General features: G+C 44.5%; 1 protein-coding gene across 4 annotated transcripts; it reads left to right on the top strand.

The window, feature by feature from the left end:
- Positions 1 to 1,084: 1,084 nt before the first annotated feature.
- MFSD10 (major facilitator superfamily domain containing 10) lies at positions 1,085 to 25,185 on the top strand. Of its 4 annotated transcripts, XM_057426785.1 has the most exons (14): positions 1,104 to 1,192; positions 1,500 to 1,542; positions 3,562 to 3,751; positions 5,031 to 5,127; positions 7,144 to 7,247; positions 8,220 to 8,378; positions 10,152 to 10,340; positions 16,292 to 16,400; positions 17,383 to 17,494; positions 18,816 to 18,924; positions 20,919 to 21,009; positions 22,769 to 22,816; positions 24,230 to 24,319; positions 24,857 to 25,185. In XM_057426785.1, exons 3-14 carry the CDS (start codon positions 3,581 to 3,583, stop codon positions 24,961 to 24,963), a joined length of 1,386 nt encoding a protein of 461 aa, XP_057282768.1. In that variant the 5' UTR covers positions 1,104 to 1,192; positions 1,500 to 1,542; positions 3,562 to 3,580; the 3' UTR covers positions 24,964 to 25,185. The 4 variants fall into 4 exon arrangements, 3 of the variants coding, with proteins under 3 accessions (XP_057282767.1, XP_057282768.1, XP_057282769.1); XM_057426784.1 differs by lacking the exon at positions 1,500 to 1,542 and having other exon boundaries at positions 1,085 to 1,192; XM_057426786.1 differs by lacking the exons at positions 1,104 to 1,192; positions 1,500 to 1,542 and adding an exon at positions 1,673 to 1,885.

Here is a 25,185-nt window from a genome sequence, read left to right as displayed (position 1 = left end):
TTTTTTTTTTTTTTGTAAATGCATCTGGATTCAGATGGTGCCTGGTCAGTTATACATGTTAATTCAGAGCCACAAGAATATACCTGCATATATGTTCCAAACATTAAATGGAGCACCTCAAAGCAGAAGTTTGCTTCTGAGTCAGCAACAATCCTTGCGTAATGGTTTGGTTTTCAGAGTATGTGCCATACCTACCAAGTTCCTTTTCTCAGACCAAACTAAGGACATAAAATGCTCAGGTAATGTAAGAGTAGCAGCTCACTATTTGATCTAACTGGCACGTTAATCCTGATGTTACATTAGATAAGCTCCTTCGGAATGCCTGACACAGATGTCACTGGGGAGTGACAGGTCCTTGTGTGAGAGCTGATAACTATAAATCCATGCTACCAATGGCATGGCATTACTTGGAAGGGAACCAGAAGTGCTTTCAACACCTGTATTCCTTTGTTTTGAACACTTTGTTGGCAGATCCTTGTGCATTTAAGACTACGAAGATACATGTGCTTAGCCCACTTGTAACCGTATACCATGTTTTAATGAGGCAGCTTGGATACGACATGGCCAGACAAATGAACCACGCTGGACAGTGCTCTCAATATCAAGTCTTTCCATGTTCTCTATGCTAAAATAATTACTGTTTTAAGGGAGCAGTTTTATTGCATCTTTTGCAACTACCTTTCTCTGTCAGATTCCAGGAAATACCAATTTATCAAGCCTACACCGGAACGTAGCTATGTAGCAGCTAACAAAATAAGAGACCTCTCTTCTGAGAACGGATTTTTCACTAAACCAGATTTTTCACTAAAATAGTCTTTAGCGCTAGAAGGAGCGCTGGTCTGAGGTAGAAGATACCCAGTTAAAGTACTGATGTATGAGGAGCGGGGCCCTGGTGACGAGGCGCGTCTCTCAGCCTGGGTTTTATGTCCCCTCAGCCCCGAGCAGCGGCGGCTTCCCGCCTTGCTGAGGGGAGTCCGCCCTACGAGGGGACGGCAGCGGGCCCAGGGGGCTCCCTCCTCGGCGGTGCGGCGCTGGCCAGGGGGAGCGGCACCATCCCGGCCGGAAGAGGAAGGCCCCCGGTGCGCTGGGGAGGAGCCGCCACCGCCCGCCCGCAGCATCCCCAGGGACAGCTTCTTGGCAGGCGGCAGGGACCCGCCCGCTCACTGTTGCGGGCCCGGCCCCCGGAGGAGCGGTAGGTGGCCTGCGGCGGAGAGAGGGGAGCGAGCGGGCCGGGACCCGGGGCTGGGCTGGGCACCGCTCTCCTCGACAGGGCTACGGGGACCCCGGGGCTCTGCCGGGCGGCGGCGGAGGGTGCCTTGTGTGGGTCACGGCGGGTCCTCGTCGCGGACTCCGCTGCTCTCCAGGGCCGACTCTTTCCCTCTCGACGGCCCCTCTGCCCTCGGGCTTTGGCTGCTCTGGGAAATTGCCTTTTATTTTATCGTCTTTCTTTTATGCTTTTTTTCTTCCCAATTGAAACTCGTGCTCTTGACCCGAATCAGGACTTTGGTAAGGAGCCGGTGGAGCCTTCTCAAGGTTTAGCAAGTAAAGCCAGGCCTAGGAAATTCCAGAGTGCGGGACAGGGTGGTAGGAAAGCATCAGAAGAATGGAACTCTTCTTGCTGGGAGATGACAAATCTGTGTCTGTGCACTAGGGCAGGGCCAGCTTTGTTGCTGAGCCCTTCCCGAGCGATACAGCATCAAAACCCAGCATCAAAGCCAGCTGGTCAAAGGCAGAAGTGATGAGACACATCCTGAAGGGGATGGCTGGGAAGAACCAGGGTAGAGCCAAGTGAGAATCAGGGACACAAGTGTCCATACAAACGACTTCCTTAAACTGAAAATCCTCCCCCCTCTTCAAACATGCCTCATAGAAATCAAATGTCATGGTAGAGCTGAAGTGTTTTGTTTTTGCTGACAGGGTGCCAGGGCCTATAAAATGTTTGGTGGTTTCCTGCCTAGCATAAAATATGGAGAGGTTTGAACAACAGAACTGATGGAGCACAAAGGCAGAAACATGTAGTACCTTGGGATATTGCGTAAGGGAAATTGCAACCACATAGCCAAAAGTGGAGCTAAATGAAAGGTCAGTGCTAGCATCAGTAGGTTCAAGCCGCACGCTAGCTGAAATGGCCATGAGGGTAAGGTGTAAAGGATGTTACCCTGCATAAATAGCCCTGTAATAAAGTTCAGCTTGGTCCTATAATTCAGTGGATGAATAAACAAATTGTGAGGAAAAGTGAGTTTCAGTCTGCAACGATGAACCCATCCCTCAACGCTTAGACCTAAGGAGAATTTGATGAAAAGAATGGTTGGGTTTGGCTCCAAATGCTCTTATATCACTTGAGTAAACAAATAATGCTAAATATTTATAGCGGTGATGACTTGCCATTTCATATAAAAGAATCCTGCACGTAACCAAGCTGCGCTGTTCACTAGCAGATTTAAGAGCATTATGGCAGGAGTTTAATAAATGGATTGCAGGTGTGTCCCCTTCCATGTTTACCTCATGATGTTGAACTTTAATAAGGCTTCAGTGCTAGTAAACAGAATTGACAGTAAAGAAATATCACAATAATATTTATTCCTGAGCATAACAAAGTATTGTGATCTTCAATTAGTGTAGTACGATGTTAAATACACAATTACCTGTGTAGGTAATAATTTATATCAAGAATTGCTCAGTGGTTTCAATCCCGAGTCATCAAAGTCAATGGATATTTTGTCATTGGTTGACTTTGTTAGAGGAAATTCTGTCTCATTTTTTACCCCTGTAGTGTATCTGATGTTCAGGGTTTGTTTTTTTTGCAATAAAAAGGACTGCAAATTTGATTGCTTTATGACTGAGACTCTGTAATGTTTTACAGTTCTGAGCTTTGTAGTTTCATAGTTTGTGTATTACTCCTTGATTTTGATACTTGTTGAAACTGAGATTTTTTTTTTCTGTATATGGGCTGGTTTCTTTGATAAATAGTGAATGTGATATGGCCTAAATCCTTGTTTAAGACTTTTAAGGCAGTTTTGGAGTATTATCAAAAAAAAGCTGGGGGTTCTGATATTTCTGACTAATTAAAAATGCTGCCTTAATCATTTGATGCCCCAATTTTTTAAATTGTTATTGCTTTAGTCATTTCTAGTATACACTGAAGACATAAAAAAACCCTATTAGTTACTTGAATGCAGCTACCAAAAACAAGAGTGCCCCTTCTTATTTTAGTGTAATGCTGAGTTGAAAGCATTTAGGAAAGTTGTACTAGCATTGCTCATGTGTTAACCACCTCTAAATGCTCCTTAATTCTGTGTTTTACTTGGGATGCACCTATAATAGAGTTTATCTTATTGCCCTCATAGTCTGTTCTTGAGGTGAGCAAATTTGGTGCTGAGCTAATAACCAAGGCTAGAGAGAGGAGGTTCCTGTTCCCTTGAAAAGCAGGTAGCTTAATATAGCCATAGCTTATATTTATTTTTGTGAAGTCTGTAGCAAGTGAGAATGAATTAGCAAGATACTCTTAAGAAAGGGCTGCAAAAAGCTTCCTACTGACTGGTTGTAAATGGAATTTTTTAGAAGCAGAGCACCTGGGAACATGGCCCCACAAGAGAGAGGAACCAGCAACAGCTCCATCAGTGACAAGCAAGAACGTAACTCTAGTCGTGTTATTGCAATTGTTTTCCTGGCACTCTTCATTGACTTGTTGGGATTTGCTCTCATCTTGCCACTGTTTCCTTCCATCCTTGATTATTACAGCCAGACTGAGGTAAGCAACAGAGAAAGAAAGTCAGCCTGCTGAAAATGTTAGCTGTGAGATATTTAGGGAAGGATGGGAGAAAAATCACTTGCCTTGGAGCAAAGTGATTAGCTTTAGGCATTAGCTTTCATCATTAGCTGTAGGCAGAATAATATCCAGTACTTTTAAATGGTTTCATGGACTGCATTTGTGACCCTGAATGAGACTCTTCTCTCTTTCATTAAAATGAGGGAGCTGTTTGGGAGAATATTCAGGTACTTCTTAGGAGCTAGTCCTTGTAATTACTGGTGCATTTGTGACTTGCACTAATGTTACTGCTGAAACAGAGTAAATGATAATCTGTAAAGGACGGTTTAGTTTGAGGTGTCCCTGCCTGTGGCAGAGGGGTTGGAACTAGATGATCTTAAGGTCCTTTTCAACCCTAACTATTATATGATTCTATGATTCATACCAGGGTTTATCTAAGAACCAAAGAGATGAGAGCTTTAACCCTACTTGAGTATTTCACATACTCACTTGCTTCCACCTCAGCACCATGTTCACTATGTCTCAACTTCCATTCTTAGCAGGGAGCTGGCTGCTGCTTTGGGAACACAGGGAAGAAAGTAGTGTTGGTTACTGGCTGTGCAGATGCTTTCAGTTACCATTCTCAGGTGTTATTGGACAAAATCCTGTCATGGGAGAATTATTTTTCTAGCCCACACCTCCATCTTGTAGTTAGAAAAACCCCACTCCAAATGCAGCTGTAGGCTTTGTGTTTCTTACAGCCCTGTCTCTAATCCTAACCATGGGCTCTGATCTTCAGGATTTTCTTCCACTTCCAGTGTATTTCCTATAGCAAAGACCTTCTCAGGGTCCCCTTCTTTTCAAGTCTTCCTCCTCTTTTCAGGAACCATTCTTTTTCACACCTTTCTGGACCTACATGCCCCTGCTTCTTCCAGGCTAAACAGTCTTATGTACAGAGAGATACAGTATGTCTCATGTTGCCTTTTTGATTGAAAGATTCAGGCCGTGCCACTTCGTTTAGTTCAGGATTTAGCAAGTATGCTTTAAAAAAGTTCAAATTCAGATATTCCCCCACCCAGATTAACTGCTGCCTTTTAGCATTCACAATTTCAGCTATTTTTAGTGTATGACAACTGATCAGTGAGGAAATCTTCCCTGGGAGGAGGAAGAGGGAAGGAATCATCTGACACTGCCTTTAGTTCACTAAGCTCTGATGCTTTCTTTGAAAATAAAACACAGAAGCTGTCTTCTTGCTTCTATTCCCCAGTTATCTGTTTTGCAGGATGGATTCTACTTGTCATTGCAGCGTGGTGTGGACTGGTTTGCAGTGATGGCTGGGATACCTCCAGAGCGTAAATACAACAGTGTCTTATTTGGAGGTATGGAGATTAAACAAGCTAACAGACCAAAACTAAAAAACAAAGGGAAAAATAAAGTGTTATGAGGAATGAGGAAAATGCCAAGAAATACAAAAAACATACTTGCCTGTTATTATATTTAGATATAAATAACACAGAAAATGTCTCTTACAGTAGGCTATAAATGGTTTTTGTTTTCATCGCACTGATAGCAACAAAGAGGTGGACAGCCCCATCTCTGTCATTTGGAGACACTTAAAGGCAGGAGGAATGGGACAACAGGAATGTTATGAAATTCGGTGAGGACACATGTGAAGTCCTGCCTGTGGGAAAGAGTAGTCCCTTGAAATGATGCAGACTGGGCGGAAAGGTTTTGAAGTCTCCATCCTCAGAAGTTGTTAAACTCTGACTGGATGAAACCCTGAATAATCTGGTCTGATCTCACAGCTGACCCTACAAGCAGGCAGTTGGAATAAGTGACCTCCACAAGTCCCTTTTAATCTGAATTATCCTATGATCTTGCCAATTTGTTCTACAGCTGCTACAGAATACAGGCCTGCAGCTGAGGGTCAGGAGCCTGCTGTGCTAGGCACAGAAATTACTCTCTTCAGAATTGATCTACACATGATTGGAGTTCAGTCAGTGGGAAACAGTGGAAATAGAAGCTTGTGAGTTCAAGTCTCACCTTCCCCTTGGGCAGCTGTAGTGCAGCACTGCTTCTAAATCTCATTAGTCCTATTAAAAGCAGCAGAGCTGCTGACTTGCAGGGTCCAGATGCATTTGAAGTCACTAGGACGCTGGTGTGAGTGAGCTCTAGCGTGAGTAGTGCAGGAAATCCAGCAGCATGTACATTTGTGTTACACATCAGAGGCTCTTTGGCTCCTTGCTATGTAGACAGTTGTGAGGAAACTAGGATTTCAGAGTATGTCTGGGTTAATTTTAGTTTTTTATAAATTTTCTGTTATACCCAAATAGACTACTGAGCAGTAACAATGCATTCAAATTTATATTCTAACAAAGCTTTTTGGTTGGGTTTTATTTTTTAGTTTAAAAGCCTTTTTCTTATCTGAGGGAGGCCTCAGCTCACTAAAAGGAGGGGCACATCTGGGTGTTTTTACAGTGCCAGAAATACAAAGAACAAAACTTGTCTCATTAAAATAAACTGCCAGGGTACCAGTCTGTAAGACTTTTTTCTATAGCTTTTTGAGCTATCATAGGCTGTTTTCCACAAGGTGTTCAGTATCAATATTCTGCCTCCCTCAAAACTGATGTGAGCAGAACTTCTGGTCTCTCTCTCCTCTGCCTTTTAAAGCTTTGATAGCTGAATGAGCTGAGACAGATAACCCAGTTTTTCCTTTAGACAGTGACAGCAAGGCTTTTTATTATGCCTGCTTGTTGAGAGTGTAGTGCAGATTAATAAGTGTATGAAGCTAGAAATGGCAAGAGAAAAGAGGAAATAAAGATCACAGAAGCTGGAGGCAGATTTCAAAAGACTCTTGGGAGTCTGGAATCAGTCCTACTTCTTAGGGTGCCTCACTAAGAGCAGTGCTTATGCCCTTTTCATGATAAGAAGGAAAGAAAAACTAAATAAATGTGACAGAATCAGGTTTAAACAATAAAAAAAAAGAAAATCTAAAAGCACTGTGACTATTAAAAACTGTGTTATTTCTGCTCTAAGAATAGAAAATGTACATAGTCAGCCAGGAATGCATTGGAGAATCAGCATTCCATTATAACCAGTGAGTTTCAAACCTCTTCTCACCAATGAAGTAACCAGTGGATCATCCAGTTCATACCTGTTTCTCTGTTCTGACTGTGTATCTGCTCTGTCTGTGTGTGCCGCCTCAGTTAATAACAATACCAGATCTGTGTTTTAAAGGTAGCTCAGTTTCAGAGACAAAGCTTCTTTGTAGCTATTGTTTTACATTTAAGAGCATGATGTTAAAGTGGTGCGATAGGTCTAGAACAGGTTGCCTGTGTTTGTATTCAAGATGAAGGCAGCAAATCTAATGTTGTATGTATTTCTGTTTGATTTAGGTCTGATCGGCTCAATCTTTTCCATCCTACAGTTTTTCTCCTCTCCCCTCACTGGTGCTATGTCGGACTGCTTGGGGAGGAGACCTGTCATCTTGATGACAATGGTATGTGTCACTTGCTGATTTTAGTCATGCTGTCTCAATACACAATTGAAGGCACTAGGATCTTGGGGTTAGCACAAAGGACTGGGAAACTGAATGTTCCAGATCTCTTGGTTGTTGACTGCTTTTTGCCAAGTCACTTGGCCACATTTACAGATCCAAGTGCTTAAGCTGAGTTTCCCAGAACCAGAATTGTACATAGAGGGCACCAAAATACCTGTCTATTTCTGGGATTTTTCCAAAATCCCTTTCGCTTGTGTACAGCAGATACAATAGATACTACTATAGATACAATAGGTATTAATAGATATTAATATTGGACTTAATCCCTGTAAATTTTAGTTCCCTGAGTGAGTAATGAGGGTTGATCACTTGATGACCTGTTTGTTTCACAGAGCCTGGGGATTATTGGTTAGGGAGTGCTATATAGCAGTGTAAGATTTATTTCTTAGGAACATTCTTCAAAATGTTTTCTCTGTTACTGGTCAGAGTATGGATTTCTAATTACAGAAGCACTGCAGAGCAAGTGCATACATACGTGGTGGAATTCGGCAGTGAATTATACACAATTCCCCTTATTGTGTATCCTGGAGAGTGAATTCAATAAGCATGTGTGTGTATGATTGATTATGAAATTTAAGGGCTAGAACTGTGAATTCTTCTTACTTTGAACTCAGAATTCTCTTGATGTTGGAAACAAATGGAGTGGGATGTACAAAAGTGGTTTTGTGCCTGGGACTTATTTAGCTCTCTCTGAACTCTTCTAATTTTGTCAGTAATCAAACATCTATATAAAATTTGTTTCTACTTCTTGTGTATCACTGTCTAGGATGTAGTGCAGTTATCAGTATATTCAGACATTTCTGTTATGTGGGTTTTGGAACACTTGTTGAAAACAAACAAAATGTTTGGGAAATGTGCAGAAATGATACAACTTTGCTCTGCTTTATAAAGAACCTTTTCTTGCTTCTGCAGATAGGTTTGATAACATCATACTCACTATGGGCTGCCTCTAGGACTTTTGGCGTTTTTCTTCTCTCCAGGATCGTAGGTGGAATAAGCAAAGGGAATGTAAGCCTCTCCACAGCTATAGTTGCTGACTTGCACTCTCCAAAAGCACGGAGCAAGGGCATGGTGAGTTACATGTGAAGTACATGTTTGGGTTTACTAGGACACTTTTAATTGATTCAGGTGCTCAGAATGTCTTCCTCAGATATGAATGCACTGATCAAGTGAAAACATGACTTCAGATGCTACCTTGCTTCTGAAAAGATGCCATATTGTTCTGCTGGTGAGCTCTCAGACTTGACCTAGTGAAGCACAGATGCCCTAGAGGTGGAGAAATTATCTGTCTATTATAACTGTACTCCTGCTGATAACTTTAATCCTGATTATAAAAACTTAGAAATTAAAAGATCTTATGGCCCAATTTTGGTAGCTGCAACTCAGTTACAGGACAACCCATTTTTCTCACCTTCCCAAACTGTGAAAGTGCAGCAGTGCTGCACTGCACAGCATGCCTCTGACTTCCCCAGATGCTGCACTGGCTCCAGGATCTGAGCTCAGCAGGTAAAGGCTGTGGCATTTGGCTGACTGAGCAGCAAGCAGTATGAACTGCTCCCTTGGCCTCTTCCAGAAGACAGTCGCCCAGCTGGAAACACCCTGCAGGCTGCACTTAGTCTGTGAATTACCAGTTAGATCTTTTGTCTTACAAAAACTTTGGGGGCCCAAACTTCTCTTAGCAGCTTGTTATAAGCAACAGTGTGGGATAGCTGCTTCTTAGGAGGGGAAAGCTTTAGGTTTCACAGTGATAACTAATGAATTTTCCAAACAATTTATTATGGTCCTGGTGAGCCAAAATACACTTTTATTTGTGTAGAGGGTTAGCCAAAGAGCATTAGTAAATAAAATGGGTCAGAGCCTAATTTTAGGGCCTGAGAGCAAATCACTGCAGCGTGGCTCACATCCATGGTTTATACTCTCTTATTTTCCAAAGCAGAGTAGGCATGTTCATTCTGCTTTCTGGGAAGAGACTAGCATCTGATTGATGCTATTCCTAAACTGTTATGGACGGTTGCCTGAGAGAGTGCTATCTGGGTAGGCTAGAACAACACTGCAGACTAAGGTGACACAGGAGCATGCCCTGGCCTTGTTTAGTTTAGTACTACAGATATAGTTAAATAGGCTCAGGAAAGCCAGAGGATTATGTCCTGGGATAGCACATGTTTGAGTCCTGTGTATGCAAGTATACCTCTTTGATTGTCTCCTAAAAGACAATGAGTCAATGAGCCAGATCCTGCACTGTTTTATTCTTAAGCAATTTCACTGACCTGCTGGCTCAAATCAGTGCTCTTTCAAGCTCCCATCCACTGTGTACAGATTCTACCTCTTCACCTATGTGCTGGTTTTGTAGTGAGTTAAATCCTCCTTAGTACTTTCACTAAACTCAGGTTGCTCTGGGAAGCCTCTCAGCCTGTGTGCTCTATGAAACATAAATTCTTAAATACAGAAATTGCTGAAGCAGTTTAGGAACTATAGACATCATTATGGTTTCCAGCCATGGCACTGTCTTCCCTCCTCCAGTTTTACACTACAAAAGTTTATCCTATGGCTGAGCAGTTCCTTAGGTGAGAATCATTGTCTCCCTTCCCAACTTCCTTTCAGTTTGGCATTTGTTCCTGTCACTTTCCCAACTGGACAGAAAAGAGAATTGGTTTTTTTTGGAAATAACAGGTTTTTCACACTTAATGCCCTTTGCTGTGCACTCTCTACATCCTCAGGGAGGTTTTGTATCTGGTTGCATTTCTTTAAGGCAAATGCCAGGAAATCCAAACCATTTTAGGACTGAGCTACCTGAACAAACTGGTGCCTAAAGCTTACATGTCTGTGTTCATTGTGTCACTGCAGGCAATGATTGGTGTTGCTTTCTCCCTTGGTTTTACCCTGGGTCCCATGATCGGAGCTTACCTGGTGATGGAGACAGAGAAAGGAGAAGTATTCTATCTCCGTTCAGCATTGGTAGCACTCATGTTTGCTGTGGCTGATTTAATTTTCATCTTCTTCCTACTTCCGGAGACACTTCCCAAAGAAAACCGGGTAAATGGACTGTCAATGTGGAGATGTGTGTTTCTGGCAAATACAGTGTTTGAGAACTGTTGTAATACTGGAAACAATGAAGAGACTTAGCCAGTGACTCAGGAATTTAGCTTATTCCCAGGAGCAGGATTAAATACTGGATGGCATCACAGTTGCTGCATGATGGTCCCGATCTCCTAGCTCCTAGTAATACATGAGAAATTCTTTAGAGCTAATGTGACTGCGTAGTTGCTAGTTTTGGTGTGTTTAAATTTATCAAAACCTAATGGGAACATCGAAGGGAGAGGGAAATTTTAAACTATGATCACAGTGACTCTCTGGGGAGGAATTTCTGCGTATCATAAGAGTAAATGCATCAGAGACTGGGTTTGCTTTCATTTAGCTGGTTATGTAGAAGAAATTCTCTTAACCATTTTCCTGTCTTTGCTTGAGTATCTTGAACACTGAAGTAGCAAATGACTGAGCTCTGAGCTGTGCTGCCTTCTGCAGATACAAAATATCTACACATGCTAAAATGCAGTGAGTTTGCATTTGTGGGGCCAAACATTAACTTATAATTTAATACTATGTGATCAGACACTGTCCAAGATACCTGATTGAAAGCTGCTTGGAACAGTTCCTTTGTAGTGTGGGAGAGGCTGAATTCAGCCCTCAGTATCTGGGTGAAACACTTGATTTAAGGTTCTCAGCTGGATTGTGGCTTTCCTGTCATCCCTCATTTCTAAGCAGCAATTTGTTCTGGAAACTTCTGTTTGCAATGCTTCTACCAGGGCAAAACATTAGACCTTCCCTGATCATTTCCCGGCAGGTTGTGTCCCATGAAATCAGTTGCTCATATTATGCTACCAAGCACTACAGCTCTTTTATTCTTTTTCCTTTAGCAGCTCTTCCATGCGTCATCTGTTCCCTTTTCCTATTTGGCTGTTTCTAAACATTCAAGATCAAATCCTGTTCTTAGCTAGAGCTGCACACTGGGGTGGTGGCAACATGTTGATGTAAGGAAGTGCTGTAGAGCTAATCTGTGTTCTATAAACAGTTCCACTTGTAGAAGGATAAAGCCTTTTAGGACTGTATGATGACTGCCTTCCCTTTCTACAATCTTCTTGAGAGTATGCTAAGCTAGTCTGTGTTAGCCAACAGGACTGAGTTTTGATAAGAAAATGAGTGCTCTGTCCCTGCTTTTTGGGCCCTGTCTCTGTGCAGCAGTGGGTATTGCATAGAATCATAGAATAGTTAGGGTTGGAAAGGACCTCAAGATCATCTAGTTCCAACCCCCCTGCCCTGGGCAGGGACAACTCCCACTAAACCATGTCACCCAAGGCTCTCTCCAAGCTTGGCCTTGAACACCGTGAGGGATGGAGCATTCACAACTTCCTTGGGCAACCCATTCCAGTGCCTCACCACCCTAACAGGAAAGAATTTCTTCCTTATATCCAATCTAAACTTCCCCTGTGTAAGTTTAAACCCATTACCCCTTATCCTGTCACTACAGTCCCTAATGAAGAGTCCCTCCCCAGCACCCGTATAAGCCCCCTTCAGATACTGGGAAGCTGCTATGAGGTCTCCATGCAGCCTTCTCTTCTCCAGCCTGAACAGCCCCAACTTCCTCAGCCTGTCTTCATACGGAAGGTGCTCCAGTCCCCTGATCATCCTTGTGGCCCTTCTCTGGACTTGTTCCAGCAGTTCCATGTCCTTTTTTTGTTGAGGACACCAGAACTGCACACAATACTCCAGGTGAGGTCTCACGAGAGCAGAGTAGAGGGGCAGGATCACCTCCTTCGACCTGCTGGTCACGCTCCTTTTGATGCAGTCCAGGATACGGTTGGCTTTCTGGGCTGCAAGCACACACTGAAGCCGGCTCATGTTCATTTTTTCATCAACCAACACCCCCAAGTCCTTCTCTGCAGGGCTGCTCTGAATCTCTTCTCTGCCCAACCTGTCGCTGTGCCTGGGATTGCTCAGACCCAGGTGTAGGACCTTGCACTTGGCATGGTTAAACCTCATGAGGCTGGCATCAGCCCACCTCACAAGCATGTCAAGGTCCCTCTGGGTGGCATTCCTTCCCTCCAGGGTATCAACCGAACCACACAGCTTGGTGTCATCGGCAAACTTGCTGAGGGCGCACTCAATCCCACTGTCCATGTCACTGACGAAGATGTTGAACAAGACCGGTCCCAACACCGCTCCCTGAGGGACACCACTCATTACTGGTCTCCAGCCGGACATTGAGCCATTGACCACAACTCTGTGTGCAGCCATCCAGCCAGTTCTTTACCCATCGAGTGGTCCATCCATCAAATTGATGTCTCCCCAATTTAGAGACCAGGATGGCGTGCGGGACAGTGTCGAACGCTTTACACAAGTCCAGGTAGATGACATCAACTGCTCTACCCCTGTCCATCAGTTCTGTAGCCCCATCATAGAAGGCCACCAAGTTGGTCAGGCAGGATTTCCCCTTAGTGAAGCCATGCTGGCTGTCACCAAGCACCTTGTTGATTTTCATGTGCCTTAGCATGCCTTCTAGGAGAATCTGCTCCAAGATTTTGCCAGGCACAGAGGTGAGACTGACTGCTCTGTGATTCCCTGGGTCATCCATTTTCCCCTTCTTGAAAATGTGGGTTATATTTCCCTTTTTCCAGTCATCGGGAACTTTACCTGACTGCCATGATTTCTCAAATATGATGGCCAGTGGCTTCGCAACTTCATTTGCCAGCTCCTTCCGGACCCACGGATGGATCTCATCAGCACCCATGGACTTGTGCATGTTCAGGTTCTTAAGATGGTCTCAAACCAGATTCTCTCCTACAGATCCTACCAGATCCTCTCCTACAGTGGGCTTAAGGTCTTCATTCTCACCATGCATATAGGTGCCTCTCAGAGTCAGGTCCCAGTTATGCAAAATACACATAGGGTGTTTGATTGCTGATGAGACAATGGGTTTTCTGGCACTGGAGCTTCTTGTAATTGATATTGGTGTTAGTGCTTTTGTGCGTCCCCTTTCAGCCTGCATCTGGGCAGTGGCCCCATGTGATTTATGTGCTGTAGGGCATTTGTCATTTAATTTGTCGTTTCACTTACTTGTTAGGCTACTTTGCTCTTTTGTTGGGGAATTTCTCCCACTCTTGTGTGGGAGGGGAGCGGTTTTCTTGGCCTGTGTATGACAGAGGAAAGGCAGGTATGTTGGCTGCCTTTCTGGAACTTGGCGTGGCTGAATTGGAGGAGGTATACGAGTGGATGTGTTGGAAGGACAGAGCTGTAAAACGACGGGAAATTGTAATGATAACTGGTAGGAGGATGTGCCAGTGGGATCAGACATCTGTTTCCTTGAAATATGCTGTGTTCTCATGACACTTTTTTTCTCTATCATCAGTCCCCTTTTCACAGGAGAGAAGAAATATTTCACATTCATTCATATTGGAGTGAACTTGTAGAAAGGGGAAGGTGAAAGGGGGACAAGGGGAAAAAGGATGAGTTTTCATATGAAGAGTTTTCATTATCCTTCTCCCCCTTGGGTTTAGAACTGATCCACACGTTTGTCAGGTCAAGAGTAACCAGTGAATATGTTTCACCTGTCAAAACCACTGGTCCTATGTGAGGTGGCTAAAACAGCTCCTGCTTGGGAGAAGGGAGGCCTAGAAAGGTGTCTAATAGATTCTGTCCCCTTTAAGACCTTTAGAGTTGATGTTCAGCTAAACTAGCCGTGGGCAAGGCTGCCTAGCTGGAGGGAGGGTCTTGCAACTGATAATGTAAGAACTATGTGTAGAGCTGTGGAGCATCACTAGCAGACTTACAGAAAAACAAGCTTTTGCTCTATGCATACTAAACAGTGTCTGAAGAGTGAGGCTGCAGCTTGGAAAGTGCAGGCTGCATCCTGATTTGGACTGACTCTGAGCCTTCAAGGCATATTACTTAATCTCTCTGCATTAGAAGAAGGCAGAGTAAACAGACACTGAGAAATGTCTGGCTTTCAAGGTGACATTTGGAGTGATCATAAGGTAAAACTGAGCAATTTCTGAGTAATAAATCAGAGGCATAGAAATTAAACACAAATCAGATGTTGCAGATTTTGAACCTGAAAAGAATCTAAACTCCGTGCAGCGCAACTGGTGACATGGACTGAAACTGCAGTGTATACTTTGCTGTTTGGGGGTGGTGAAATGCTTTTGTCAGGTTTAGGACAATGTTTTCATTATCAGTCAGTGCATGAAGGCACTTGTGGATCACTGCTTCTAGGGCAAATAGAGGAGAAATTAAAAGATTTATATGCACACACATATATTAAAGAATCTAATAAATGTGTATATAGCTATATATTTTATAAAACAATATTTTAAGCATATACATTATCTGTGATGCAATGTATATCCTCTGGGCCGAACTGAAATCAGCCTTGTAGTGCAAAGCAGCTTGGCACTTTGTCTGACGTGGGTAATAATTTAAACAAGGTACAACCTGCAGGGTTTTTTGTTACTGGCAAATATGCTTGAAGAGAGTTGCTTGCTCCCAGATGCCCTGTGCTGTAGTGTAAACACCATCATGCCAACAAATGCAGGAACTGAGGATTGCTACAAGCCAGCTTCAGGAAATCCTCTTACAGACCTTTTAAAAGCCTGAAGAAACTTCTGCTTGGGAGTGTCTGTTTACACTCTGCAGTATATGCAGTGGAAAGGGAAATAAATATCCCAGTTTTTTCTATGTACATCAGCAGCTTTATGGCTTTATACAAAACCAGTCTAGTATATTGAACTGGTTGCTGTTGTGAGACTAATAGGCTCCAGAGTTTTGCTGTCAGACGCTCAGAGGCTCTGACTACCAAAACAAGACAGCAGTCGTGTTAATACTATATGGAAGGTTCATTTGTTTATGGCTTAATTAAATCCAGTCCATACGAGTCCTCAGGTCATGCAGAGATTAAGTCCCACTGATAATTTGACCTTTAATCTCTGCCACAGAGGGGTAGTAGCTCACTCCCTCCTTATGTGGGAAGAGAAAGAAGCTCATCAGATAAAGTCTGTGCAGTGCTTTGAAGTTATGAAATACAAAGTGTGATTATTCAGTATTCTTGAGTCTGTCTTATCTCTTCCTGTGGCTGTCATGTAAAGTGGCAGTCTGAATTCTCCTGCTTTAAAAGGATTTACCTCCTTTAGAATTTAGGCATTATTTCTTCTTTAGCATATTCTTTAATTTTCTATACCTTAGAATTAAAACTATAAAAGTTCAGTTCTCTATAGATGAAAGAATAAGCATCTCCTGAGCATGTGTTGATAAGGAGCAGTGAAGAGTACCACTAGGTGCAGAATGAGGTTGAGATGTACGAAGTGCAAGGACCAGAAGTGCTACGAAAGACACTTTCCTCTTCAGAAAGCCACACAATGCAGCTGGGTAGAATCCCTATAGAAATCTCTCTAAAATACCTTAAAAGATTCTTTCTTAAAAATTACATTTTCCTTTTCTTCCCCAGGAGGTGTCACCGGCTGGCTAAAAGAACAGCCAGTACCAAAACAGATTGTTGTTTGATGTGCTACACATACTGTTCTCAGACTTGCATCACACAAGCAAATCCCCAGCTTTCCATGAGCTTGCAGGCAGATATGCCACTGTTTTCAAGTAAATGCTCATTGGACATGAGGGATGAGGCAGTAGGTGAACCAAAAAAAGCCACCTTCAGTGCTGCAGAGAATGAGCTGCTTCTGCTTTTTAAGAACCCAGAGAAGAGTCTGGTTTGTGTCTTCAGTGAAAGGTGCTGTCAGTCTTCTACTGTCTAGTTACAGTGCACAAGCCAGTCCTGTGTTCAGAAAGTCTGGGTTGTTATTATATCAAACCCCAATGCCATTTGCCTTGTTTCATCTCAGATTATTTGTGTAGGTGTAGAAGCACATTCAACTGTTACTGTCAGTTCCTTGCAGTAGTTATTACATCAGGTTTTTAAACAAACCTCTTTCTCCAATCAGGTCTCTTCTGTGACATCTGGATTTCAGGCAGCAGTTGACTTACTCAGTCCTTTGGCTTTATTTCGGTTCTCTGCAGTCACCCGAGGAAAGGAATCCCCTTCAGAGGAGAGTGAGTGTTACCTGCCTTTGCCTGTTTCTATTGTATGTCTTTTTGTATGTGGCAGTGGTTTCTAAGTGAAAACTTTACTCAAACCGTTTCAGCAGCAGCACTCTGTTCAGTCATTTAAAACCCACCTTCCTAACTTACGAACAGGGAATTGCAAGTTCCCTTGGACACTGGTCATGTTATTCCCAAAAGAAGATCAGTGTTTTGAAGATTTCTAACTTGCTTTTTCTTCAGCATGGGGTAGGCTGCAGTAAGTGAAGTGATTTAAAAAGATAGATCAAGGCATGAGTAAAGGAGATGTGAGTTTATTCAAGCTGCAAGCCAGGAAACTTCAGGCTGGAGTTTTATTTCTCAAATCAGGACCTGGAGATGTAGGATTTGAGCTGGCCATTTCTCTATATGAAATTTTGTAAGCCAAAGAAAATAAATCAGTGTTTGCCAGGTACACCAGCATTCCTCCTTGCTGCTGCATCAGGAATAGAGTGACATTTGCCACTTTGGAGAAAACCTGCTAAACCCTGCACTGGCAGGAAGATAAGGAAGGTAATTTGGCACAGCCCATTTCTAGCTTAGAAAAATGGCTACTGTGATTTAGCCAGTATGATCCTGACAGCAGCATCAAGGTATTAGGTGCAATACAGGCATTGATTAAAATAATGAACAAATAAATACCCTGTATCAGTGGGAGTGGGAGGCAGAGGGGCTGGGTTGGGTGAGTGAGAACCAGAGAGAGATTAGTGGTTTTGTCTCTTTCCCCTCAGAAGAAGGGATGTAATGAGCAGAAATCATTTTGGGGTATGTCTTGTATTGGATATTTAAAATGAGCATCTGAGGTGAGAACTTTTCCCTGTACAGCTGATAAATGTTGCTCTATTGTTGTTGTTATATTCTCAAGCTGTGCTTGAAAAAGTATCACTGTGTTTCTCTATCTCTCTTTATTTTTTCCCTTGGTGTTTTTCCCTTCCTTGTTTGTTTCTTTGTTTAGATCTTCAGAATCTCAAAATCTTGGGCCTGGCGTATTTCCTGTACCTTTTCCTGTTTTCCGGCTTGGAGTACACACTGAGTTTCCTCACTCACCAGAGATTCCAGTTCAGCAGGTACAGCACACTTAGAAGATAAATGTGTGTTCTGTCTAGGATAGTTTCCAAAATCTGGATTTAAGGTCTCTTGTATTTAAGAAAGGTTTTCTGAGGTCAGTAAAAACACTCAGAAAGCAACAACTGCTTCAGTCATACTTGGGCTTTGTGGGAAGGATTTATGAAGATACAGGCAAACTGTTTACCATGAAAGGAAATAACCTACAACTTCTAATGACCAGAGAAAATCAATACATGAAGCTTCTGAAATAGGTACAGCTGGGTTAGTTCCATTGATTATAATGAAACCTGTTCTTTTCTTGCTCAGAAGAGATCTTCAGTATCGGGACAAATCTTGAAGCTCAAAAAAGGCAAATGATGGGGAGGGATAGCTGTGCGATTATATTTGCTCATCAGAGTTGTGCATTGTGTACGGTGCACAGTCATTACATCATAGAGTTTGGTTTGCTTTAGTCAAACACTAGAGAAGAAAGAGAACAGAATCCACCAACAGCAGCTCAGCTTGAAACACTTTTCCTGCCAGCTCATCAGAAGATTTCCAGCCAGGAACATGATCTTGCAGCTTGATTCCTTATGTATATCCTTCCATTTGAGTAATTCTCAGGGGTTTGTCTCATTTTTCCCTGTCTGGTTTTCATTACAGTTTGTGGCTTAACTAATGTGTGCACGTCAAGGAAAGGTTTTCTTGTGTATTAAGCTTCTGCACTGTCCAGTCAGGATAGCCATGTAGTGAGATACACAACTTGATGCTAACAGTGCAGGCTGTGAGACAAACAAGCTTGTTACAGAGGTGAGAACTTGGAGTTTAGTAGATGAGAGATGAAAGGGAAATCTGAAGAAATATTTAAGGGTAGAAGGAATGATGTTGCAAGCTTCCTGGTGCAGTACATCATCACCACCATGTCAGTGCCCATATGGTGCCTTGGTGACCTTGATCCAACTCTGCATGAGTGGTGATGATGGGTGTGAGAAACACTTTCACTCTGGAAGCAAACAGCTCCTGGGCACATGGCACAGGGTAATGAATGTGCTGACTCTTTGTGGGCCACCCTAGAAACAACTAAACTGCATCACAACAGTCCAGAGATGATTGCAGCATTTGCCAGCAGCTGTCCCATCCCTATGTAAGGCCTCAGAGGTTTATCTTCTTGGTGTTTGCTTGCCATGGAAACTAATGTCAGCATATTAACTTTGCACTGCTCATGCAAGCACCAAAAAGCATTTTCTCTCATTCAGGAAAGGGTCTGCACTGGACCTGTGAATCCCAGGGTGGAATGCTCTGTGCGTGACTCCATGCTCTGTGTTTTTGCCTCCCTTCTAGCATGCAGCAGGGCAAGATGTTTTTCTTTATTGGAATAACAATGGCTGTGATCCAGGGAGGCTATGCTCGCCGAATCAAGCCAGGAAATGAAATCAGAGCTGTAAAAAGGGTAACAAAACCTAATAATGTGCATTTTTCTTTCCCCCCACAAATCTGATGTGTTAATTTTTCAGTCTAAAGGGTAGTTGGAGGATGTACCTGTAGCTGTGAAATCAAAAGAAGCTTCTGTCTCATTAATCCAGCTAAATGACTTCTCAAGACCCTGGTTATTTGGCACTTCAGTTTAACTAAGCTTTGGAACATTAGTCCTTTCTTACCATACCAGCTGCAGTGCTATTGGAACTTTGAGTTCTTCATATGTAATTGCAGTAAGGAATGAGAACAGAGTGTCTGTGCAGGTAAACTGCTGTGAAGATGATGCTTTGTTTCAGTGATTTCTCTTGCAGTGCAGACATTGAAACTACTAAAGCTGCTTCAGAGCTGATCTCTTGACTCTATTTCTGGCAAATTATTTTCAGGGACATCTTCAGTCTGGCTATCTCTGTGCTTGACAGGCTTTTTCCCTAGAGTATGTTTCACTGGTGGGCAGGGGGAAATAGGTTCTTCCCCCAGTCTTTAATTTGTGATCATCAGTATTGCGTGTTACAGTGGCACATACCAACATTCAGACCAGAGTTTCACTGACAGAGGTGTGTGTTTCCTTGGCTTGCTTGCCTCTTTCTTCATAGAGATTCTGCTGCTGCTGTACTGGCATGACAGAGAACGGTTTCCTGCAGCTTATACAGCTGTGGGACAAGTAGATATGTCTTGTCATTTACATTTGTGCGGGGAACTCAACAAAGCAGGTCTCTGAACTTTTTTTGGCTGCTTGGTAATAGGTTTGCTTTAACTGTTAAAGCCCCCATCAATTTATTATACAGTATTTAGAGGCCAGTGTGATTTTAACATCGGCAGGGTGAAGCAGGTCACCAAACTGCACTGCACTCCAGGGAATTGACTCAGCCTTTCTTATTTCTGCTGGTGAAACCATCTCCACCCTGTTCTCTGGCAGATGTAAGTGATAGGCACGGCACTCACTGTGTCACATAGGAAGTGTTTCCCTGGGAGTGAAAACTCCTGCTGCTCTGTTAGTGCTGCTTCATCCCCTGCATCAGCTTCTTCTCTGTGCTCTGCCAACCTGTCACTGCACTGCAGCTCATGCGAACTGTGGGTTGCCCCACTCATTTTTATACATCTTCCTCTTGCCTGCAGTGGGAAGTGTAGTTACCTCCACATACTCAGTTCAGTTGGTCCTGGCTGATGGCTCCTTACAAACACCATATGCACTGTGCAGGAACTCGCTGACCCTGAAGTGCTCCTCCTGTGGATCTCACATGTTTTTGTGGGAGTTCCCCCTTTTGCTGAAGTTATTCTGGCAATTCCTATCACATGTGGCCTCCCTTAGCACAGCTCGAGACGTTTGGTGGGAGTGAACATGCAGCAGATCTTAACTTGCTGCAGAAGCTCTGTATGTAAGGGAGACAGCACCGGGGAGCTGAAGTCCAGGCTCTTGGAGGAGATGAAGAATGTTTCTTTCAGGGTTTGAATTCCAGATGCCATTCCCTTCTCCCAGTTTTTCTTCTTCCTGCAGCAGCATGGACTCTGAAAGCTAAAGATAAAATCAGCTCTGCTGAGGAAAAGCAGGGGAGCTGTGGTCCTGTTGGGAGCTGTGTTCCTGTTGCACACAAGCCTTTTGATCGCTTGTGCTGACTCAGGAACTGAAGAGTTAAAACTGGATTTCTGTCCATGAGAGAGGGAGCTGGGCAAAAATCATCTTCCCCTCAGCTGCGGGAAGTCAGTGGTGAGATAACTGCAGCCTGTGGTACAGGGGCCTCACTCCAACGTGTGGGCTGCAAGCATGGGGCAGTGACAGGCAACAGCACAGTAAATTACCCTCTTGTGTGGCCATCCAGGTGAATTTGAAATGCCTACTTGAGAAGAAAGGGCTTTCTGCTTCTAACTTCAATGTAGTCCCATCAGCGGAAGAGAACTGGCAGGAGCCCTAGAGTTAGGCTTCAACAAGCAGGGCTTAAACGTGACTGTGTGACTCATTCCTTTTTGCAGGCTATTATATTGCTGATTCCAGCTTTCCTGCTAATTGGATGGGCTGCAAATGTGGCCATGCTGGGTGCTGGACTGCTGCTGTACTCTTGTGGTGAGCTATTCAAAACACACTGAAAGCTAAGCACAAATAAGTTTTCTTCTCCTATTTATTCACCCCATTAAAAAAGATGAATTTCTAATTTCAAATGTGGAGTGACAGAAAGTTGACGTTTCTGTTTATAAAACGGGAGAAATTGTGTCTGGGTTTTTTTTCCTTATGCTGTTTGTATCACAGGAAGTTGCCATGGTGATACTTGGACGCATCTCCAGTGCTCCTGTTGTCCTCTTGTCTCACTGGAGAGCTCTTGAGGGTGTTGTCTTCCTCTTTTATCAGACCTAGAAGCAGAATAATCACTGAACAGCTCAGCTCAGGAAAAGAAGGGAGACAGCATGTCTTTTTGTTTGTGGTGGCTGCGTTATTCCATAGGCAACAGCCTGAGGAGACCTGTGTGCTCTGAAGCTGGAGGTCAGTGAGGGTGAGGGTGAATCAGCGCTGCCCTGACCACTGTGGCACTGCTCCCCTCCCCTGCACTGCAAGCTGCTGGCTCGGGGGGGGGAGCAAAACTCCACCTTGTTTCTGATACGCATGGAGTGTTTTCAGAGGTGTTTAAGTGTTTACATCAGTAATATTCTGCCAGTATCTCAGCTGTTATTGAGGGAAGTAAAAGTTGGATTCCCCATCTGAAGTGCCTGTCAGAAAAGAGATTTCAGGTATCCCCAGCGCTGCTAATGTTATAGTAACATAATAGCAGCATTGGGAATAGCTGAAATCTTTTCAGATAGGCTAGAAGTTTCAGATATGACTAATTGCAAAAATAGAAGCCTTCTCTTTTGCAAGATACAGCTTGATTTAAGAGTAAACTGTAAACCACAGAAATGCATCTTGTCAGCAGCTTGCTTATCTAGGGACAGTTGTGTGTTTGGCAGGTTTCAAAATCTACATCTTATCTACAAATTACCTTGGTGTTGAAAGCCCAGCAGTGAGGAGGATGAGAGGTGTTCATTTTGTCCAGTTGTGCTTCTGAGTTAGGTGCCTCATCTTCCTGGGCTCTGTACCTGGGCAGAAGACCCCATCTCCTCCCCAGTTAAGCCAGATAGAAGTGCCTCTGGAGCAGCCTCTTCTCCCCCTCTCTTCCTCGCTCTGCCCCAGAAGTTAAGGTGCTTGCAGTTAAGGCAGCATGTCCATGGTTCCTGCTCTCCTATTGTCCTTCCCTCCCAGGAAAGATTTTTGCTTTGTATGCTTAGAGCACTTCCTTCTTGGCAGAAAAGGCCCCTATTTCAGTAAGAGGGCAGTGACTGCTGAACAGCTCTTGGCTTTTGTGTCCAAAGATTCTGTAACCTCTTCTTCTTGGACTCAGCTGTCATTTCCAAGACAGAATGTATCTTCGTCCACCCATGAGCACAGTAAAGCCACACACATTGGGAACTGTGATTCTGTGAACAGCCACCTCACTGTCTCTTAAAATGGGAGCAGTTCCCTTTCCCTGCTCCACCTGACAAGACCACTGTGATTTGGAAAACTACCAGTGCTCTGATCTGACCTATCCACCCTGTTCCTGTGGGCTCACAGAGTGAGAGGCACTGATTTGAACCATCTGCTCCGAGCACGCATGGCTGCGGGCTCTCTGTCCGGGTTGGCTTTGAGGGTGTTTTCATTATTGAACTGGATTAAACCTGATGATCCATTGTTGGTGCAGTGCCCCAGAGCTCAGCATGTTTCTGTGCAGTAGTAACGAGTTAGGGCTGTGTGTTTGTCACATGTGCTGGTTCTGAGCTCTGCTCTTCACTGTCTCTTTTGTGGATTTTTCCAGCTGCGGCCATTGTTATCCCGTGTTTGTCAGCAGTGGTGTCGGGCTACGGTGAGTGTCTTTCCTGCTTTGAGCAGCAGCCCTTGGCCACATCACTGACCTTTGTGGAGGCTTGGCTGAGGTACAGAACTGACCTCAAGTTCAGTGATGCATCAACAAGAATACTCAATGGCTTAGGTCCACCTCAGATCCAAGTCTTGGAGCAGTGGCTCTGCTGCTGCTTGGGCTGTGTAAGGGGCCTCTTTCCACCCAGATGCATTCACAAGGACAGCAGCAATGCTGAGCGTTACAGTGAGCTGCTGTTCCACATCGTATGTGTGTAACCCTGAAGCGATAACCACCCTGGCAGGAGTGAGGCTGAAGTCTAGAGAAGAGCTTGTGCTCTGCCCTGCTTCACGTCAGCAGTGATCCATGACCACGGCCATCCTCTGATGGCACTGGGCCATATTGAAGGGAGGCAGAGCCCTGTCTCACTGGAGATGCTACAGCCTTCAACCCCTTCTGTGAGCATCCTTCAGGGATGGGGAGCTGAGTGAGGCTGCCAGGGATAGGAGGAGGATAGTCTGACCCTGGGAAACTCAGGAACATCCCACAGGGGAGCATAGGAAAGCCTGAAGTGCCCTGTACCTGTTTCTGCAGCTGGCAGCACTCCGTGGTGGACAGGTTCAGAGCTGATGAACAGCAGCCATCTGGTCAGTGGCTGTCAGCACCACACTGTGTGTTGTACTGCATAATGCAGCTTGTTCCAATGATATGGGGAAACATGAAGCAACCTTATTTCTGGTTATGAGCAAAAAGATGAGGAAGCATAGGCAAGGAATTAGTATCATGGGCAAAGGCCACAGCCAGGACTGAGAGAGGGAATGGCCTGGGTTCTCTGAAAGAGACACCAGCCATCACTGACTGCAGGAAAACCATTTCTTCCCAATTCCTTAAAGAAGACCTCAGGAACCTTCTGAGTTGTTCTGGGCTGGCAGCACTGGTTGCTACATGACCTGGTAAAGCAGCTCTTGCCGGGTGGTGTCTGCAGATGACACCATCCTTTCTTTAGCTCTGCATCAGTTGGTTGCCAGCACTGCAGTGCTTGCTGAGGTGGCTTTGCCCATGGATGTCACTTGTGCATTGCTCCAGTTTGACTTGCATCTATGCTTCTGTGTGTATCCATCACACCTGTGCCTCCTCAGCAAACCTGGTACAACGTGAAGATTGTTTCTGTTGGTTTTTGGGGGTGTGGTGAGGAAAATGCACTCCATGTCCCTGACCAAGCCCTCTTGACAAGCTCTGCTGGTTTTCCATGAAGCAGCCATGTTTATCTTGGTGGAGGGGGAGTAAATGCAGACTGGGCAATGAGTGTGGAATGAAAGGAGGGGGAGACCTGTGTGGGAAACACCTCCAAGGGAATAAGGCTCCCAGAGCTAGAGCAGTGCCCCTGTCCCCCCCCCCAACCCCTCTCTGTTTGTACAGGCTCTGCCAGCCAGAAGGGGCGAGTGATGGGGATCCTGCGGAGCCTGGGCGCCCTGGCCAGAGCCCTGGGACCGATCCTGTCAGCTACTGGTGAGTGTGGCCTCCTGCTCCTTCTCCCTCTGCAAACACCCAGCAGTGCTGGGTCGGAAGGGAAAGGGGAGCCCCATAAAGTTGTCTTTGCAGAAGCAGTGCTAAACCATCTGTAACCTATGAACTAAGGAGTTTCCAGTGCTCAGGGCACACACTGTGCCTTGTGGCCCTGGCTGAGGGCAAAGGAGGCTGTGCCTGAGGAGCACTGGTACCCTCTGAGGGGGTTCAGCCCCCTCACGCTGTTACAGGACAGAGTAAGAGGAAGCAGCCATGCAGCACATCAAAGCTGGAACTAGGACCTAACATTAAGTGAGCAAAGCCAGAATCTGTTTCCTGGCTGAATCCATGTGCCAAGCATCCAGCTCGCTCTGGCTCACCAAACCACTGCCCCACAGTGCCTGTGCAGGATGGCTTTCCAAGAGGAAGAGCCTGACTGGGCTTTACAGCAAAGCTGCTCCCAAGAGCATGCTGTGGAAAACAGCAGCTCCAGTTGACACAGGTGCAGAGACTAACAAGGTGAATCTGCTTCCTTTGCAGTTTACTGGCTGGCAGGGGCCGAGGTTTGCTTCAGCCTCTGTGGTGCTTTCTTCCTCGTGCCCTTTGCTTTACTTGGTTCTATAAAAGAGCCGCTGAAGGAGGAGTAGGAAGGAACCACAGAACTATCACTGGCTTCCCAGGACCGCTCCTCGACCTGACTCTCAGCACCCAACTCTGCTGTTCAAAGAGGAAGAGGAGGACTTTGATCTTCTGAAAGGGGCTACTCCATAACCACTCACAGCAACAACAGACTTCAGGTCTCTTACAGCCCCGCCAAGCTCCGTGTCTCGTGACTTCCCAGCCAGCTTGGCTGGTTTCACAAATAGAAG

Source organism: Pezoporus wallicus, unplaced genomic scaffold, assembly GCF_028554395.1.
Source record: "Pezoporus wallicus isolate ANWC-B61680 ecotype Strahan unplaced genomic scaffold, APGP_CSIRO_Pwel_v1 scaffold_13239, whole genome shotgun sequence".
Lineage (NCBI taxonomy): Eukaryota > Metazoa > Chordata > Aves > Psittaciformes > Psittacidae > Pezoporus > Pezoporus wallicus.
The sequence above is the reverse complement of the archived record's forward strand: the minus strand, read 5'-3'. Positions and strand labels throughout refer to the sequence as shown.

What these genes read in the sequence shown, in the direction of transcription:
- MFSD10 (XM_057426784.1), top strand. Translation starts at nt 3,581, where the DNA reads ATGGCCCCACAAGAGAGAGGAACCAGCAACAGCTCCATCAGTGACAAG. An exon ending in ATTATTACAGCCAGACTGAG is followed by an intron (nt 3,752 to 5,030) that starts GTAAGCAACAGA and finishes TCTGTTTTGCAG; the next exon opens with GATGGATTCTACTTGTCATT. An exon ending in ACTGCTGCTGTACTCTTGTG is followed by an intron (nt 21,010 to 22,768) that starts GTGAGCTATTCA and finishes GGATTTTTCCAG; the next exon opens with CTGCGGCCATTGTTATCCCG.